This window comes from Cryptomeria japonica, chromosome 7 (genome assembly GCF_030272615.1).
Source record: "Cryptomeria japonica chromosome 7, Sugi_1.0, whole genome shotgun sequence".
Classification (NCBI taxonomy): domain Eukaryota; kingdom Viridiplantae; phylum Streptophyta; class Pinopsida; order Cupressales; family Cupressaceae; genus Cryptomeria; species Cryptomeria japonica.
This window is the reverse complement of record NC_081411.1, coordinates 536375042-536393795: the sequence shown is the minus strand read 5'-3', so window position 1 is coordinate 536393795 and position 18754 is coordinate 536375042. Positions and strand designations below refer to the sequence as shown.

The 18754-nt window shown below is 33.4% G+C and overlaps 1 protein-coding gene across 1 annotated transcript; it reads left to right on the top strand.

Annotated features, from left to right (window-relative positions):
* Positions 1–8282: 8282 nt before the first annotated feature.
* LOC131031164 (UDP-glycosyltransferase 86A2-like) lies at positions 8283–11571 on the top strand. The gene is made up of 2 exons (XM_057962209.2): positions 8283–8845; positions 10561–11571. The coding sequence occupies exons 1-2, from the start codon at positions 8356–8358 to the stop codon at positions 11484–11486; spliced, it is 1416 nt and encodes a 471-aa protein (XP_057818192.1). The 5' UTR covers positions 8283–8355; the 3' UTR covers positions 11487–11571.
* The last annotated feature ends 7183 nt before the right edge of the window (positions 11572–18754 follow it).

Genomic DNA, 18754 nt, shown 5'->3' with positions numbered 1-18754 from the left:
ACTGAAAATCAAGAGGTTAGAGCCATTGTACGAGTTTCAAATTAACAAAATGCAAAAAGTGCTTAAAAGTTGTTCATGACAACTTTTGACAACTTTTGCAAAAGTTGTCAAAATGTCATCTTTCGCCTCCTAATGCCTTGTGTCAAGTTTAAACCCTCCTAAAACATCTTAAAACACTAAAACCAACACATTTAATCCCCTTATTGTCCAAAAGTCCTAATTGGCTCATAGAAATGCCAAATTAGGAGTTTGGCTCACAAGATGGGGTTCATTATTACAAACACATAATGCATGATTGAAAACCTATACAAAACATTCTAAAGGCATATTTAATGCCTTATAATCCCTTCTCAGAGTCTGACTTATCATCTTGAAGGGCTTGATGGGGTGCTCCTGCACCAGTCTTCTGCAGGTTCATCATCAGAATTCGTAATGCCTTCCTCATCTGCTATGTAACATGATTTGTCTTTGTTTTTATACTTGTTCTTATATATAGGGTTAGACTTAAATGTTCTTCTAACTCTTTCTTCAAATCTTGAATTCCTTTCAGGACATCTAGATGCAAAATGACCAATCTTGTTACATGCAAAACATTTAAAAAGTGCTTTTCCTTCATACTTACTTCCTACCGATCCTTTAGGTACTCTTCTAGAAAATAGTACTTCAAGTTGCTCAAAATCATCATCTTTTCTCTTCATATCATCCAATTCCTTTGCATATAAAGCTTTCCAATCTTTCTTACCAGTTCCTGATGCAGATGCATGAAAAGAAGGTTCAATCTTCACAGCTCCAGAAGGTCCAAATTCTTCAAGCTCAAAAGCAGATAATTTCCCAACCAAGGTATCTTTGTTGACAAATGTATTAGCCATTATTCTCAACTCATTAATAGCAGTAGCCTCATCTTGTAAGTCGGTGGTAGGGCTCTCAAAACTTTAGAAATAATTTCATCTTCACTCAGAGTTCCACCACAACATTGAATTCCCATAACAATCTTATTTATCATTTCCATGAATGTAGTAATCCTTTCATATTCTTCCATCTTTAGGTTTTCATATCTCACCCAGTAACCATCAAGTTTAACAATCTTCACTGTAGGGTCACCTTCATTAAGAGTCTCCAACTTATCCCATATAGCCTTTCTAGTTGATTTGTCAGTCAATCCTATTATTTGTTGATCAGAATGTGCACACAAGAGGACTTCTCTTCCTCTACAATCATTCTCAAGCTCCTTATCTAGATTTGTCAGAGGAGGATTTCCAGATGCCGGATTATGAAGTGTAACACCATTCTGTGTGATCTCCCAAATCTCCTTACCTAGACATCTCATATGAGTCTCCATCAGAATCTTCCATACTGTGGAATTTGTTCCATCAAGCCTAGGAATATCTCTCTAAAAGATAGCTCTAGATGAATTGGATAAACTTGAACTATTAGTCGCCATTGGATCTTCCTCAAGTGGTTAAGCTTTCTGCAAAGAGGACCAAAGCTTTGATACCAATTGTTAGACAGTTCAAATAACCAAAAGACAACTGAGAGGGGGGTTGTGAATCAGTTGTCACATAATACCAGAACATTTAGCAATTAAAAATTTAATACTAGAACCCAAAACATTAATAACAGAATGCTTAAACCAGATACCAGAATAGCAGTTAAACCAATTAAGCATGAACAATAATCAGAGAGTAAATACCATCCGCATGACACCAAGATTTATACGTGGAAAACCCAGTAAAGGGAAAAACCATGGTGGGAAGCCTACCCATAGTCAGATAATACTTTTATAGTAAGTATGTAAATTACAATTGAGGAGCGTGAACTTGCAAGAAGGCCAACAACCTAGAGCACACTGCTCATCACAAAAGGAGCCTCACTGACTACATAGAAATCCATACTACAATCCGGAAGAAGGAATGAATTGCAAAGATAGCATCTCCTATGCCTAAGTATAGTTTCGGTTAAGCTCAATACTGAAGGACTAAATCCTCTGACATAAACCCAATTTGATGTCCAATGATTGACCAAATCCTCCACCTGAATGATATTACATTATTCACACATTACATATCCATATTCCATTCCTTGACCTTATGCCTATGATGATCTACAATGAGATATTATATCATATATATACAAACCCTCGACCATAAACAATTGGGTCGGCCACTAGACAATAAACCAATTACATAATTATAAAACATGTTGGCCTTAAACCAAACAAATAATATCCAACACATAAGACATCTTGGAAACACATCGAGAGGTCTAATCCACATGTTACATTAAGCTGGTCCATAACCTAGATCAACCGGGACCCAATATAGGTCCACACGCTAAAGAAATGAGCTCCATCTGCCAAGTCTCGAACATGATCACCAACAACATCTTGAATCTCCACCAAAAGCTACACCAATACCACTTATGCATATCATCAAAGATCTTCAACAAAAACTCTATTAGTGAAACCCTCATTGGAACCACAAGCCAAGCTTTGACGCAAGCAAGATAGCCTCTGATCACAAGACCAAACACAACTTACTGAATATTAACATGAGTATCATGAATAAGCCAATTCCATAACCAAACCATACCGGAGCATACCGAATCATGCCGGATCCAAACCAAATAGAAAATACTCAACCTACCAGGACCAGAAGGGTGCCTGTAAAGCATCCAAAACAACTAGTGTTGACATCAATGACAAAACATCAATGCAAAAAATAATCAATTCCTCTAAATGGCCAATAATTCAGAGGAGTTTAGTTATTTATACCTAAAAGTTCTATGAGGGAGAATCTGATAAAGGAAAAACATAGTGGAGGATTAGCCAGACACTTTGGTATTGATAAAACAGTAGCATTGGTGAGTGAACATTACTTTTGGCCTCAGATTCATAAGGATGTTAGGAAGTTTGTGTAGAGTTGTAGAGTTTGTCAAGTTGCAAAAGGCAGTAGTCAGAATGTGGGATTGTATAAGCCTTTGACAGTACCAAAAAGACCTTGGGAGGATATAAGCATGGATTTTATACTTGGATTGCCTAAGACATAGAGAGGGAATGATTCTATATTTGTGGTAGTGGATAGATTCTCGAAGATGTCTCATTTTATACCTTGTAAGAAAACATCAAATGCAATGCATATAGCTGATCTATTTTTCAAGGAAGTGGTGAGATTGCATGGATTACCTAAGAGCATAGTTTCAAACAGAGATACTAAGTTTGTTGGCTATTTTTAAAGAACACTTTGGAAGAAGATGAAGATAGATTTGAAATTCAGTTCTACTTTTCACCCATAGACCAATGGACAGACAAAAGTAGTAAACCGAAGCTTGGGAAACTTGTTGAGATGCTTGGTTGGAGAAAAGACCAGAAGTTGGGATTTGATTCTTGCACAAGAAAAATTTGCCTACAATAATTCAATGAACATGAGTACCGGAAGAACACCTTTTGAGATTGTTATAGGAGCACACCCTAGAGGTATATTAGAATTAAGAGATGTCAGTAATGAAGACAAGTAGAGTGCAAAGGTAGAAGAATTTGTAGATCACATGAAAGCCTTGCATATTCAAGTTAAGCAACATTTGGAGGACATGAACAACAAGTATAAGGAGAAAGCAGATGAGAAAAGAAGGCATAAGGGATTTGAAGTTGGTGATAAAGTGATGGTGTATCTAAGAAAAGAGAGATTTCTAGTTGGAACCTATAACAAGTTGCAAATAAGGAAGTTTGGACCTTGTAAGATCTTGAGGAAGTTCAATTCTGAAAATGCATATGAAGTGAGTTACTAGATAATTTGAGTATTTCACTTATATTTAACATTGTAGATCTACATCAGTATCATGAACTGAAATTCAGTGAGGACAATATTGCAAACTTAGAGAAACAATTTCCCTAGAAGGAGCCAAATCAGATTGAAGACATTTTGGATAGTAGGATTGGGCGTAGGACTGGGAGTAGTCAATATTAGGAGTATCTTGTGAAATGGAAGGACATACCAGTTGAAGATTCATCTTGGATTTCTCAGGTAGAGGTAGATCGCCTTGGTTTTCCTTTGACCTCAAAAAAGTGAGACTCACTTTTTAAACAACCCCGGATGTCTGATGCAGGAGCATCCCCGGTTCTTGGCAATCTTGCATCAACCAAAAAATATATTTTTTTCTGTTTATTTTCTATTTTGCAGTTTCAACATTTCATTCATTTTTTCTTGCATTGGCTCACTGGATCTTGTGGAGTTTTATTTTTCTTAAGGACATGATCACATTCCTTATTCCTAAACTACAGAGTATTTGGATCATTTTCGGTAAGTTATCAATTCTGGATTCCGAGACAATTTTCTAGCACCGGAACCGTTTGGACCTATTTGCATTGGTGAATCTACTAGATCCCTTTCACAACTTGAAGAACCTTGTGTGTTGATTCCAATTTTCCTTGTTGTGTGGCCAACCCTCCCTTTGATCCGCACTTCATCCTTTGGATTTTTCGAAGGAATCTCTTTGGCGGAGGCCGACCTATTGGTTTTACATGTTTTATCTTGTTCTTCGGTGTTTGATCCTTTTTGGGCTGATCAGATCCCCTTGGATTGTATAAATCATTGTAATTGAGTATTAGAAGTCAATCAGAAGAAACCAGATAGAACATAGTAGACAGATCTTAGGTTTGGAGGTTCGGGAGTGACCTGTCCTATAATTAAGCATGTTTGTAGTAGGCCAGTGAGTCGAACCTTGTAACCCAGATGTTATCAGTTATCTGTAATCAGTTTTCATGAACTAATATATTTAGTTATGCATTGGCTCCATCATAGCCTCTTGTTTCCATTGTGTTTAATCTTACTGCCTGGTCTAGATTCATCTCTTTGAGGTCCCTCCTAACCAGTGACTACACCAACTCTTGTGCAAAGTTGAGGGATGGTCAAAGGGACAACCATCATGGGCTAGGGTGATGTCTTTGTAAGAGGCATTAAATTCTCTTTGAAGACTTTAGAGGTTAATTTGTTGAAAGTTAGATAAACTTCAAGGCTTTTGTAAGAGCCTTACAAGTTTGGAAGACTCAATAAGTTAACTTGTTGAAGAAGGTAAAGTCTTCAACACATTTTGAAGACTTTTCCCCAAATTTGGAGAAGTGACTCCCCAAAATTTAGGGATGGGACATGATTAGAGGAATTAGGCTAGTTAATGAGGGATTCTAGAGGGGTTCTAGACTAATATTAACATGTTAATGGAAAATGTAGGAGAATGCAAGTGGAGGGAAATAGGCATTTTTAGATAAAATAAAAGATTTATTTTAGCCAAAAGGGGGGCAACTTGCATTTATAGGATTTTGCAAGTCAGGGGACTATTCACAAATAAATAATTATTTATTTAAATGAAAAGGGATTTAACCAAATGTAAATTCAATTAAAAGGGAAAATGGGGTTTTAATTAAATAAATAAGATTTATTCAATTAAATGGCTAAAGGGTACTTAATCAAACCTTAGTTTAATTAATAGGTTAGGCTAAAAGAAAAGGATTTTAATCAAATCTTTAATTTGATTAATAGGCTGATTGGAAGAATAGGGATATTAATTAAACCTTAGTCTAATTAATAGGTGAATAAATGATGATTAAATGAATATAGTTGTGCAAGTTTTAGGTGTCTACAATATGTGTTATCATGTTTGGTGGAAAGATAAAGATGGTGTGACCATTTTCCAAAACATAATGAGGGAAATATACAATTCTATTTTATATGGGTGAAAACAAAAAACAAATGTTACATATAAATATTTTGATTAAATATATAATACGATATTTGTAATAAAAGGGTATTGTTGAATATATGTGCATGTTGGTTGAAAAACTACCCAAAATTATCATTATGTCCAATATACCCTAATTTATAAAATCAAGTTTTGTTGAGAATTATGCTAATTAATCAATATCAAGTTATGGACATGCACATCCAACTTGAGGTATGGTGTACACCTAGGATTATACTAGCTAGAGCATTTGGTGTGTGGGAATTTTTCTATGTTAAAATTAAAAAATGATCCTAGAGTGTATCGCAACTTGATAAATCTTTTGTCAAACTAAAAAGAGAATAGTGAATTCAACTAAAAAAGGAATAAACATATATTTAAACTATTGGTGAATAGAAGACATTTGATATCGATTCAATAATGTTTACATTAAAATTGTACATATTTTTTTTACATTCACCTTAATTTATTTTAGTTAAAGTTGCTTATAATTTTGTGAAAATATTTAGATATATTAGCAAAGAGAAATTTGCTTATTATAGCAATGCACTTATTAAATTTTAATTTATTGTAAAAGACTAGATATGGGTTTGAAATTGACTAAGATATTTTACACAAATCAAATGGAAACATTTTAATCATTTATATATGGTTTGCACATATTGTGTCCTTGCACATTATAGTCCCTAGTTAGACCATATGTGTGTTTGACACACAAAATATCAACAACCATATGTTTTTCTTCCACATGCATGTATCACCTAATGGTGTATGTTCCAATAGAACATGGTCATAAAACTAAGTCCATACGCATATAACACATGGAAACATCCATGACTAATGTCGCAATTATCCAAATGGAATAACACGAGTTCAATTTTTTACATAATGCCTCCCAACTAAGAAATGCATCATATACATTGGACACTTGTTAGCATGTAGATGGGTTCTAGTTGATGATCTAATTATATGTATATTTACTTTGTAAATTTTGTCAAGTAAAAGATGCATACATAAATTTTGATCCTACCTCTCGCCACATTTCTCCCATTCAATTTGAATAAAAATGGCACATCTACTAGAATCCTTCCACATAAAAATGTGTTATAGCCTATACCCAATTTTTTTTGTAAAGTTTATGATATTGTTGTATTATTGTGTAGTTTACAATACCAACCCCAACTTGTCCTAGGAATTGGATTACATGTTTTACAGTATTTTCTACTTTATCAAAGTTCTTATCACTTATTTTCATAGAGCTACAATATATTTTGCATGGTCTAAATCCTTTTGTACCCTTTCAACATAGTTATAATCCTTAAATTTCACTTGGTCAAAGTCCTCCCACATTTTAGCCTACCACTTTTTTCTTAGATTTGAATATTTCACTTTGTTCCTTTCACACTTTTTGTAGATTGTTCTAGTAATCATGATTATGCTCATTTTCAAATTCTTCACAAATGCTATTCATTTAAAGTTTTCATTTTTTAAAGCATTTCCATGTCAATTGAAATTCAATCCAGTCACATACATATATACATATCTAAACTCGAACTTTTAATTTTGAATTTAATAAAATCAGGTCCATGTTCTCTCCCTTACTATTTACCATGAGCTAACTAAAGTGTGCATTATTATAAATTACATAGAGTACTATATTTTAGGATTAGCCCTATTTCATATGACTCATTTAGGATTTATCATTATACTCAAAACTATACTCTTATGACATCAATATTGCATCAACATATTGGGGGCATAGTATCTGGCTGCATGATACCTTCTATCATTTTTTGTTATTATAGAATTCACCCATCTATGGGTTTGACCAAATGAGAAGAAATACTTGTCTTTTATCAAATTTTTTTTTTGTAAAATTGGCCCACCTAGAGGTTTCATCAAATAGGAAGAAATACTTGCCAAATAGATTCTTAAATAGTACTTTTTAATACCATTTTCTTAAATATTGTTATATAGATTAAGACCAAAAGTGAAGTTCAAATTGACACATCAAATTCACTTTCACACATATAAAGATCAAATCCACATGCACAGTCTTGAACTTGTCATTTAAGAAATAAAATTATAATCCACATATCATCATCCAACAAATACGAATCTTTTAAATATACTTTCCCATCAAATCAAAAGCAAAATATATTCAATTAATTATCATCTTTAAATAGAATATTTATTACATTATCAATTATTAATCCGAACTCTGCTGAATTTAGTACATGTTCTTGGATAATTCCCACATTGGTGAGGAAACGACTTCTTCTACTGGTTTTGTTGTCTGTGACCTTTTATTTTCCGCCTGCCCTGGTGCCTTCTTGTGGTGTTTGGTCTTTCTGACATTTAAAATATGGGTAAATATGGGTTTAATCTGGCAAACGTGTCTCTTACAATCTATCAAGGATTATACGGATGAGGGCAGGAAAATCAAATTGAAAAGGGCCCTGCCCTCGTACTACTCATAAATCCCGAATCTGCAATCCCTATATTTAAATCCAGCTACAACACAACCAAGGTTACCTTCTCTTGTATGCTAGAGTACAAGGGGTAAATCAGTCTACTACAGTAAAAAACACCAATTTTTAAACAGATTAGATTCACAAAAGCAAGATGTCTTCCCTTGTCCATGCTCTTGCCATTCCATATCCCTTAGAGTCGCATAGTTATGCCATGGCTGATCTCTGCATCAAGCTGGCTTCTAGGGGAATCACCATCACCTTTGTCTACACAGAGGCCCTATGTCACTGTAACACATATATTGCTGATATTGCTCAAAAAAATGGCCTTGACATTCGTTCAGCAGAGATCTCAGATGGGTTGACATCTGATTTTGATAGATCTTTGTACAATGAGAGTTTTCTACAGTCTGTACTTAACTCTATGATTGAACCAGTACAGCAACTAATCCTTACTGTGAATACGAAGGACCGTCCAATCTCTTGCATCATAGCTGACTCTTTTCTTCCTTGGGCAGTTCTTATTGCAAAGATGCTCACCGTTCCTCTTGTTACTTTGTGGACGCAATCTACAGTTCTATATTCCTTATATTATCATTCTGAAATGCTCATCGACAACGGCCATTTTCCTTCTAAAGGACAAGGTATGATTCATAAACAGTATTAGTTAGTTGGTGGCATTAATAGTTTGGGAGATTCTTATTCTTTTTGAGGGTCCTCGCTGGTAGCACAATTTTTTTATAGGGTCATTACTTTTATGGAAAGAAATTAATGTATTTTGGAGTTTCTTTTTGCTCTATCATTATGGATTGAAGTTAAATATATTACATGGACCGTGGTATAGAACGCAACGCATGTGGTTGCCTCCTTATATTAAGATTTGTAGCTCAATCTTTCTAGCTTATTCTGACCCTTACAATTTATGAAATGAGTATACCTATTTTCTGGAACAGAAATATTTGAATGAAGCTTACAACTTATCTACACCATTAGGGTTTGATGCAGTATTTAGAGTGCAGTTTAGGATACAAATATACGACTCAACACACTTTTTGACAGTAATGGAGAAAACATACAAATACACCCATTTGGTTGAATTTATTTTTTTGACCAATTTTCAATGGATGTATTTATTTTTTGAACTTGATTTTCTCAGCTTTCACATATTAGGGTATATATTTTCTAGCTGTTTTTGCTGTTTATACATTTCCATTGATAATAAACCTTTGGTTATGCATGGGTTCCGAAAGCATAAGCCATGTTTCTCATAGTTAGAAACGGCATAGAGAAGCCATAGAAATAAAATAATTGGAAATCATTTAAACTCTCTTCTAAAGTGTTACAATACAGTAGATTCCCCTTCTTTCAATTTATTTTGATTCCTGCTGTACATGTTAATAAAGCATTTTCATATTCTTTTGTTCTCCTTGCAAATCAACAAGAAGCTTTCACCCATTTCCTGTTTTGAGCTTGTAAAATGTTTTGGGATCAGTACTACCAGTAACTCACATAAATTTGTGTTTTAGGGTCAAGGTATAAGCTGAAAATGCCTTATGACACTATTGTTGTCTTTAGGTTTTTCTGGAAAGTCAAAAATAAATAATTAAAAGTATTGCAGTAAGCACATAACAGTATAATGTTTGAGTGTTAAAATATGATGTTTAAAATAATTTATACAGATCGATAAAAATAAACTGATTTGAAAGAGATCTTAAATCCTATACATTTAAAATTACAGTTACAAAATAATAACAGATCGATAATGATAAACTGATTTTGAAGATATCATAAATCCTATACGTCTAAAATTACAGCAACAAAATAATAACAGAAGAACTGAAAACAACGAAACCCAGACTACAACACCCAAAGAAACAACAGTCCCACCCCTAGGCCAACAAAGAGAAGAACCAGAACCACAACTAACGGCAGAAGAGAATAAAACTATTATAGTTGTGGTGTAAGCAAGTTCACCATTAAAACAATGGAAAATCTCATCAGTTTACACAATAGCAATTATGCCTTCATAGCTGTACAATGATTTGTAAAAAAATTCGAACATAAGTACCTTTACATGCTCTTACTGTAAACACCTCCTCTTTCTTTAGTTACCAGCTGGGCAGGACAAAAAGTATTGAAAAAGCACCCTTTAAGCACTTCTTTATCATTCAGAAATTAACGAGTACTTGGGTATTTCATTGCAGTCACATCTTGTTATCTTATATAATTTGCGAGAGCCTGTGATCACTGCAGTCTAATTAATTTTCACATGGGGAACAACATGTAATTAATTTTCAGCTGACAGTGGTGCAGTGCATTTCATATTGTCTAACCGTGGTGTATATGTTGTTGTTTGTAGAAACACATAATTGCATAGATTACATTCCAGGAGTTCCTACAATGCATCAGAGGGACCTTCCATCCTTTCTACAGGCAAAGAACATGTCAGAGTTTATGCTGCATGTAATATTTCTGTCAATGCAGAGCAACCGTGAAGCAGATTGGATTCTTGCAAATTCTGTTTATGAACTTGAAACAGAACCAGTAGAGTATTCATTGCATTCTGCTACACCACTTTACACGGTAGGCCCTCTTTTACCATCTGAATATTTAAGCAATCACCCACCATTAAAATTCGATTTTACAAAGTGGTTGGATTCAAAGGCAGCAAATTCAGTTCTCTACATATCATTTGGTGGTGCAGCTCGTGTTTCAAAAGCCCAAATAGATGAAATCGCCATGGGTTTACTTGAAAGCAAAATCGCTTTCATTTGGACACTTCCTCCACAAACAATGTGCAGTTATGATAGCTTGACAGAGATTTTACCCCATGGTTATCTAGAGCAGATTGAAGATAATGGTATTGGTCATGTTGTTCCTAACTGGTCTCATCATTTGCATTACACGGTATTATCACATCGTTCCATAGGTGGCTTTGTTAGTAACTGTGATTGGAATTCAGTTTTACAGAGCCTGTGCATGGGTGTTCCATTGTTGGGTTTTCCTCTTTATGCAGATCAGTACACAAACTGCAAACTTATATCAGATGTGATGAATATAGGTTTGAAGATAGAGCATGGTGGTATTAATGGAGCATTAGTTGAGAGAATGCAGATAGCAAGAAAGGTGAAGGCATTGATAAATGGAAAAGAAGGGAGAAAAGCTAGGAAGAAGATAAAGAGACTCAAACATGTTGCTAGAAAGGCAGGTGGTCAAGGAGTATCCTCTCATAAGAATTTTGACAACTTTGTGGAGGAATTGACTTGTAAGGTACTGCATGGTTAACATCTCTCTAAATCTGAAAACAAACATTAGTCGTAGACTGCAAGAACTGATATGCCATATTGTGCAACACATTATTGTCTTTCCCAAATCTGTTATTATGTGTATTGGAAAGACGTGAATAAGCTGATAAAATGCATTGTTAACGCTCTACATATCTTGTATGTTATTATGTGGATTAAGAAGAGGTGGATAAGCTGATAAAATGCATTAATAATCCTCTACAATTCCAATTCTTGTATGTTATTATGTGGATTGAAAAGAGGTCGATAAGCTGATAAAATATTAATAGCCCTCTACAAATTTTGTTTTTGATAAGTGTTAAATCGACCATTGGAGTTTTAAAACTATGGATATAGAGCTCAGAAATATATTTGCTTAGATATAGATTCCAAATACTGGGGCAAACAAGTTTCAAGTGAGCAGAAAGTTTATATATCATTCCCATGGGTAAGGACTGAATCCTAGGTTCATTTCTGCCATGAAGGTCATGTTGGTAGGTGTAGATTGAAATTAGAGTGAAGCATAATAATGTAACAATGATGATAGAATGTAGAATAAATGATTTCGTCTTTATGCTCTTTGTTATTGTTTATATTGTTAATTTTCTTATCTTTCTTTGCATCTTTCAAAATGATCAACGACTCTTCTTTATGTACAAAACATTAGATGCTTGAAATCAAGAGTAAATGGCATACATGCCAATAAGGTGTAACAAATAGGATCCTAAAAGATCAACTCAAAAGGAAGGAAAATATAATGTGAAATGGGGGATCAAGGCCACATTTGTCATCTTGATCTAATTTAGGTTTATAAATGTGCTCTTAATATTGGAATTTTTTTTAATAAAAAAGGATTAACCTAGATTTTATGGCCCAAACAAAGCAAACTAAGGAGGTAGAAGGCAGATAAGGTTAGTGTTAGTAGGATATAGATGGTTGTGATGTACCACGTATATTATTGGGGTAATTTTTAGAACCATATTTCTATTATATATCATTTAAATAGCCTTAAAACACCTCTAATATATCAAAATAAGTTATAAAAGTGTAAAATATTATAGCAAAAACAACAATTATGTGGGAATAAGATAAGTGTCATTATGAAAGGATGTGATGGAAAGACATTATGAAGAGACATTAACAAACTATATAAAGAGGAAAAAGTGGAAGATAAGAGAGTGGAATAGAGTGGAAACATGTGTAGAATAATATGAACTAAATATATGTGAAAATAAGTAAGAAAGATATACGTGTGTGTGTAGTGGTGAAGAATGATGAATGAAATATAAGACATGTATAAGCCATACAATTATACGAATATAGATGCATATATGAATGTATTCAATTTATTATAATTCAGTGCATGCTTATTGCATATATAAGTTCTCCCTTTTTATTGCATCACATCAAGGTTTACTATGTATAATAGAATATGAAACCTTAGACTTTGGTCAAAGGTTTTTCTGTCAAAAATTAGTATATACACAAATAGATCCACATTCAAAATTAGAATACTATAGTTCTCATGCAATATCCAAAGTGATTATAAAATGAGCAGAGATAATCTAAGGACAAAAATGTAATTTTCACCTCTACATTTCACATGCAAACTACATGATATGCATGCTAAAGTAAACAAAAAATTATATGAATATAAATAATAGATATTTTATAAAAATTGATATAGATGAATGATGTTTCAAGTGGTCTTTAGTAGCTTTGTGCTTGCATCCACAAATGTGTTAATCATATCTACAAACCTAGTTTCATATAAGGAAATGATTATCTTCAAATTGGTATAGCATTTTCATCATGTCATCAAGCAATCAAAACTAAAAATATGATGGTAATGTATGCCTCTTGATTGGACCAATATAATCTACAAAAGAGGTGCAAGGTCATTGAATGGACCATTTTAGACATGCTCTATATTTGAAAAATGGCATGTAAGATCTTTGAATAGACCTTTGTTTAACTAACAATGGAGACAATGCAAGATTCTTAAATGGACCATTGCAACCATAGTATAAATATTAAGAGATGGTGTATAATCTCTAAATAGAATATTCGTATTTTATCAAAATGTGAGATTCTTATTTTCTTATGTCTACAGGTTGTGCTTCAATAATAAAATCATGACAAAAGATAAAATCCTATCAATCTGCAATATCTAAAATTTCACACACACATTTTGTATATTGTTGTGCTTGTAACATATAGAACTTCACTTGTTATCATTTGTCTACTTGCAACAACTAATGTTTATTAACAAGTTGACTTGTAACAAAGGAAGTGTTTCTTGTGTGTTATTATGAGTTGATCTAAGTTTTCTTTTACATGTTTTTACCTATTTTGCCTTTTTTTTGTATGATTTCTTTCACTTATGTGTATCTCAAAATATTTTGATGCTCTACATGAATAGACATAATTTAGGTTGATAGTAATATTATATGCATTTTTTACTCTCTTTTATTCAATAGTACACAAATATTCTAAATTACGTAAAATATGAAAAAATATTAAAAAATTTATTAAAAAGAAATTAAAATATTTAATATAAGAGGACCCACCCATAAATTTTGGGCTATTTGTTGTTAAAGAAAAAGAGAAATGCCGCCATATTATATTTTAAATTTTTTTAATAATAGCACAATTACAAAGTTAAAAGAGACTACATTTTTGTACATGTTAAATGACACATATAAGTATAGAGAAGTGGTAGCACATATTTTAAATGTTAAATTGTTTTAGAGAAGATGGAGCCACATTGAAGGGAGAATGTTTCCTTTTGTAAACCATGAAGGATGGACTTCATAAAAATTACCTTTTATGTCACATTTTAAGTAGTCATTTTCTAATGTGAGGGAGGTGTTGTAAATGAATATAGTTTATCCATTTTTAAAAAATTATATCTTTTATGAAATGAGGCATTGGATTATTGTGTATATTAGGTTTTTAAAAATTTATTTATTTATTAAATTTATATAATTGAAAAATATGTATTATACATGGTTTATAATAATTATAATGTTAATAATGTAAAAATAATTTTTTTATTTTGGTGCACCAAGACACATGGATATATAGGATAAGTATTATCAAGAATTCTCGTATGTTGCATGGAAAATTGGGTTGCATATTTAATGTGGGTGTCATTTTGAGGAAAACATTTTTTATTGGAGCAAGGAAAAAATATTTAAAATTTAGGCCATGAGTTAGTCATCTTATGATATTGAGGCACATGGTTTATGTAAAGACAAATTAGTGGCTTTGTGCAATCTCATCTTATATTTAAGAGAGCCCATAAGTAGTTATTGAGGCTTCCTTTTGTAGTGTCCTAAGATTGCACCCCTTTCAATTTTGACTGCATTTGGGTCTTTACCTTAGTGTTTACGCCCTTTGGCCTGATTGAAGACCTGATTATGCTCATACATATCACAAATGCCATAAAACTCAAAATGCACCTTAAATCCTACCCAAAATAGGGCATGATCATGGTGCCACGCCATGGTCCATCCTAATTTGGGGCCCCTCAAAACCCATTGCAACATTTCAAATTTGGGCGGGATTCCCCTCTCTGTGTCGGTTCATGTCAGAAAAATAATTTGTTTTCCCAATGGGCAAATATATAAAGAAGATTTCCCCTCTCATTTTGATATACATTCATGATATACAAGAATCCCTTAATTAGAAAGGGCACACAAGAGATCAAGCATTCAAGCATCCAACAACAATTAAGCATTTTCAGTCTTCCTTCAAGCCTTGGAATAACAATAAAGTCAAGATTCAAGCATTGAAGTGGGCATCTACATCATACTTCATGAAACCTTATTTCCATGTGGAGGCAAGCAAAACTTCACAAGCAGGTATCGTTATTCAATATTCAGTCATAATTCAACATCTCCCTCAAAAGAACATTTCCCTATAGTCATTTCAATTATCTTTACTTCATTTTCATGGTTAATTCCAAAACTTGGGTTTGACCTAAGGAAAGCCCCTGTTCGTGACCTATTTCCATTTCCTTCTATGTGCATGAAATAGGTATAGAGCTATACTTCTCAGAATAAGCTTTATTCGTAGAGACAAATCAACCTTCAGCGTGTAGAAAGTTCGAAGGACCATGGTGCCGCATCATGGTCCTAAATTTTTAGGATCTTTTTTGAGGGTCAGATTTGACTCATCTTATACTACTCAATTGTAGGTGCCCATCTCAATCCCACATCTGTAGCTCACTGTTTTCTCAGTTTTTCCTTCAATTTTCAGCACTTTACCTTAAATCAACATTTCAACTTACAAAAGAGAGGAAAAATATTCATAAATCAATCCAATCTGCTTAGTATTTAGTCCTTATTTAATTTGTGACTGAATCTAGTGGATTCCCATCCCTCTTTTAAATGTAAAGGCTCCAAGCGAAATTGATTTGGTGATTTCTCTCCTCTTTGTTGCAAATTGCTAAATCCAATTTTCTTCTTTATATTTTGGTGAACCTGACGTGTCCTAGGCTTACTTCTATTTTTTGTTCTCAGATTTGAGTGTGTATGCAACTTAAAATTCAAATTTTTATTTACAAGTTTGATTTCCTAGCAAATTTAAAAAATTTAGAGGATAATTTCATTAAAACCCTAATTTTTAATTTCAAAATTCACCTTGTGGTGTTGGTCTCAGTTTTTGATTACTTTGTTTTCTTTTCAAAATATTTTGCCTTTGTTTACAAAAGAAGAGAACAACAAGAATAGGAAACAAGACAACAATTAACAAGGTTTACAAGGAAACCTCCTACACTTCAAGCTTGACAAAGCTTAGGGGGGTATACCTACTTGTGACTACTTTCTCATAGCTTAGTAGATGATTTATAGAAAACTAGTGCGAATATCTGCAAAATTTTCACTCTAATGCAACCAAACATAAATGAAAGATTTGTTTTCATTGTAAAGGATCACAAAGAATGTCATGAACACAAGCAACTTAAACCAGTGCCTTATCTGGGCCTCAAAGTCATCAAAATCAAGTTAAAATTTGACAATAGAATTCACATACATATCGCCACTTTGATCTACTGAATCCGTATATGCTTGACATATACAAACTTTTAACCTGTGCTAGACCTAGTCATCAAATTCATGTGAATGTACTAATTATCAATGAAGATGAAATAAGTATATTTAATTCTCCTCCTTGAGGAAAAGACCTTAAACATTCCCATCATTTGCCTTGCAAATCATCTAATTAAACAATCCTTGATTACCTAATCAGAAATGAAAACCAACATATAAACATAAAGACAAAATAGATCTGAGCTCAAGAAAATATTTTGGTTGTATATTACTATTCTCTTATCAAAATTTTACATAGATACAAGAATAACTGAAAATGCCAAAACAAAATCCTACACATATTTCGCCAAAGCTTTGATACAAAAATTTTGCCATCCCTTTCTAGGTAGTCTTGGTATCCATTTATAAAATTTTGGATGCAACAAGATTTGGACTTCCCTAGAAGAATATCCCTATCATAACCAGAATTCCCTCCAAAAAATTACACTGATTCCAAAACTATGACTGAGGTAGGAGCATAACTGTTTTTGGAATGTACTCTTCCACGACTGAATAGTTGTTCAGCTGGAATATGACCAACTAATCTCTCTATAATTATAAATCAGGCGCTAGATGTTTTCAATCCCTCGAGGGTCCAATTACCCAAAAATTTGTTGTAAAAAACCAACTGCTTCAAGATGCCTGTGAATTGCCACATGTTGGAGCATCGGTGGGATCTTCCTGCTCTTCTGTCTCTTTCACAACATATTTGCTTTCTCATAACTTGAACACATCATCACTGGGCCAAGGGAAGCTGATGATTTTTTGCTTCTATTTATTTAAACCTTTTCATGTCACCCTTAGTTGTTTAACCTCCTCCAAAAAGCCAAAATGTGATTTTACCTTTTCAATTTCTTCAATGGTTATAATAAACAAAGAAATCTCATCCATGTTTATAATATTATTTATTCTTTGAGATAACCTATAACCTAACTCCTCAATCCATACTTCCTTGTCTTTAATTTAATTTGCACTTAAGAAGCCTCCAGGATACAATTAAAACTTTTTATTTGCATATTCCTTCCGGTATAGATTTGCCCTTCTTTCAATATGTACCCTTTCTATTACGAACTTGGACAAATCTTTTACTAATTCATAAGTAGATTTGATTGCATCATCAACACCTACTTCTTCCTGGGATAATGAATATATGGACTCTAAGTTCACCTCTTTGGAAATCCATTTGTCCAAAACTGGCTCCAAAATTAGCCTTATCCTCCCTCAAAGAAACCAAAAGATTCATTATTCTTTTCATGTTTATACAAACAATTGTTGCTCCAACAATATCAAAAAATTTCACAATGGTGCTTCTGACCTTTTCTTTAGATTTGTTTGCAAATATTGACTGAGCCTGCTTCAATTTTTCAATCTCATCTTGAACACTTTCTGTTGATTGAAAGCCAGGAGTCATGGGGGAAAGAGGGAATTCAACAATAGGACTAGAAGGAGGGGGTCTAGCAGGAGAAGAAGCAATCATTAGTTGAGAAGACTCTTGTTGTTGTCCCTCCAATTTACCTTTTAGCTCTGCAATGGTGTTGTCTTTAGAAGCTATTTCAAGCTTTGCTTCATTATAGGCCTTGAGGACTACTTGTAGTTTTACTTGAAGATCAGCCTTTTCTTTTGCCTCCTTTTCGGCCACTGCCATTCCAAATTTAGCAGACTCTAAAGTTGTGCTAGCAGCTTCAATTACCCCTGTATCTCTGACTCTCTTTACTATCATGCCCCCTGAGTAGTCAGATCCCGAGGATTCTCCCTTTCTTCTATTATCTTCTCTTTTAAGAGACCACATTACTAGAGCTGCATGGTCATTACTATATGTTATTCCCTCCAAGGGTTATGTTTCTTTTCTCACTGCATAAAAAATTACAACATTTGCTATATCCCATCCTGGGAGAATTAGCACTCCACCATCTGCAATCAATTTCCTTCCCTCGTTTGGGGTAATCACCTAAAATTCCTTTAGCATTTTTTGCTTTATTTATGCTCCATAGCAGATGAATCTTTATTTCATTGTTCAATTTTTCTTTTTTCACATCTCTCCTTGAATTGATCCATATGCTTTCTCCAAACAAATTGTAAAAAGGCTCCTAACTTCACAAAATTGTCATCGACCAAAAATAAATTACTAGCCTGTTTTATAATAGGATCTGATTCTGTGCCAGCAAATTCCTTAGTA

What these genes read in the sequence shown, in the direction of transcription:
- LOC131031164 (XM_057962209.2), top strand. Translation starts at nt 8,356, where the DNA reads ATGTCTTCCCTTGTCCATGCTCTTGCCATTCCATATCCCTTAGAGTCG. An exon ending in TTTTCCTTCTAAAGGACAAG is followed by an intron (nt 8,846 to 10,560) that starts GTATGATTCATA and finishes TGTTGTTTGTAG; the next exon opens with AAACACATAATTGCATAGAT.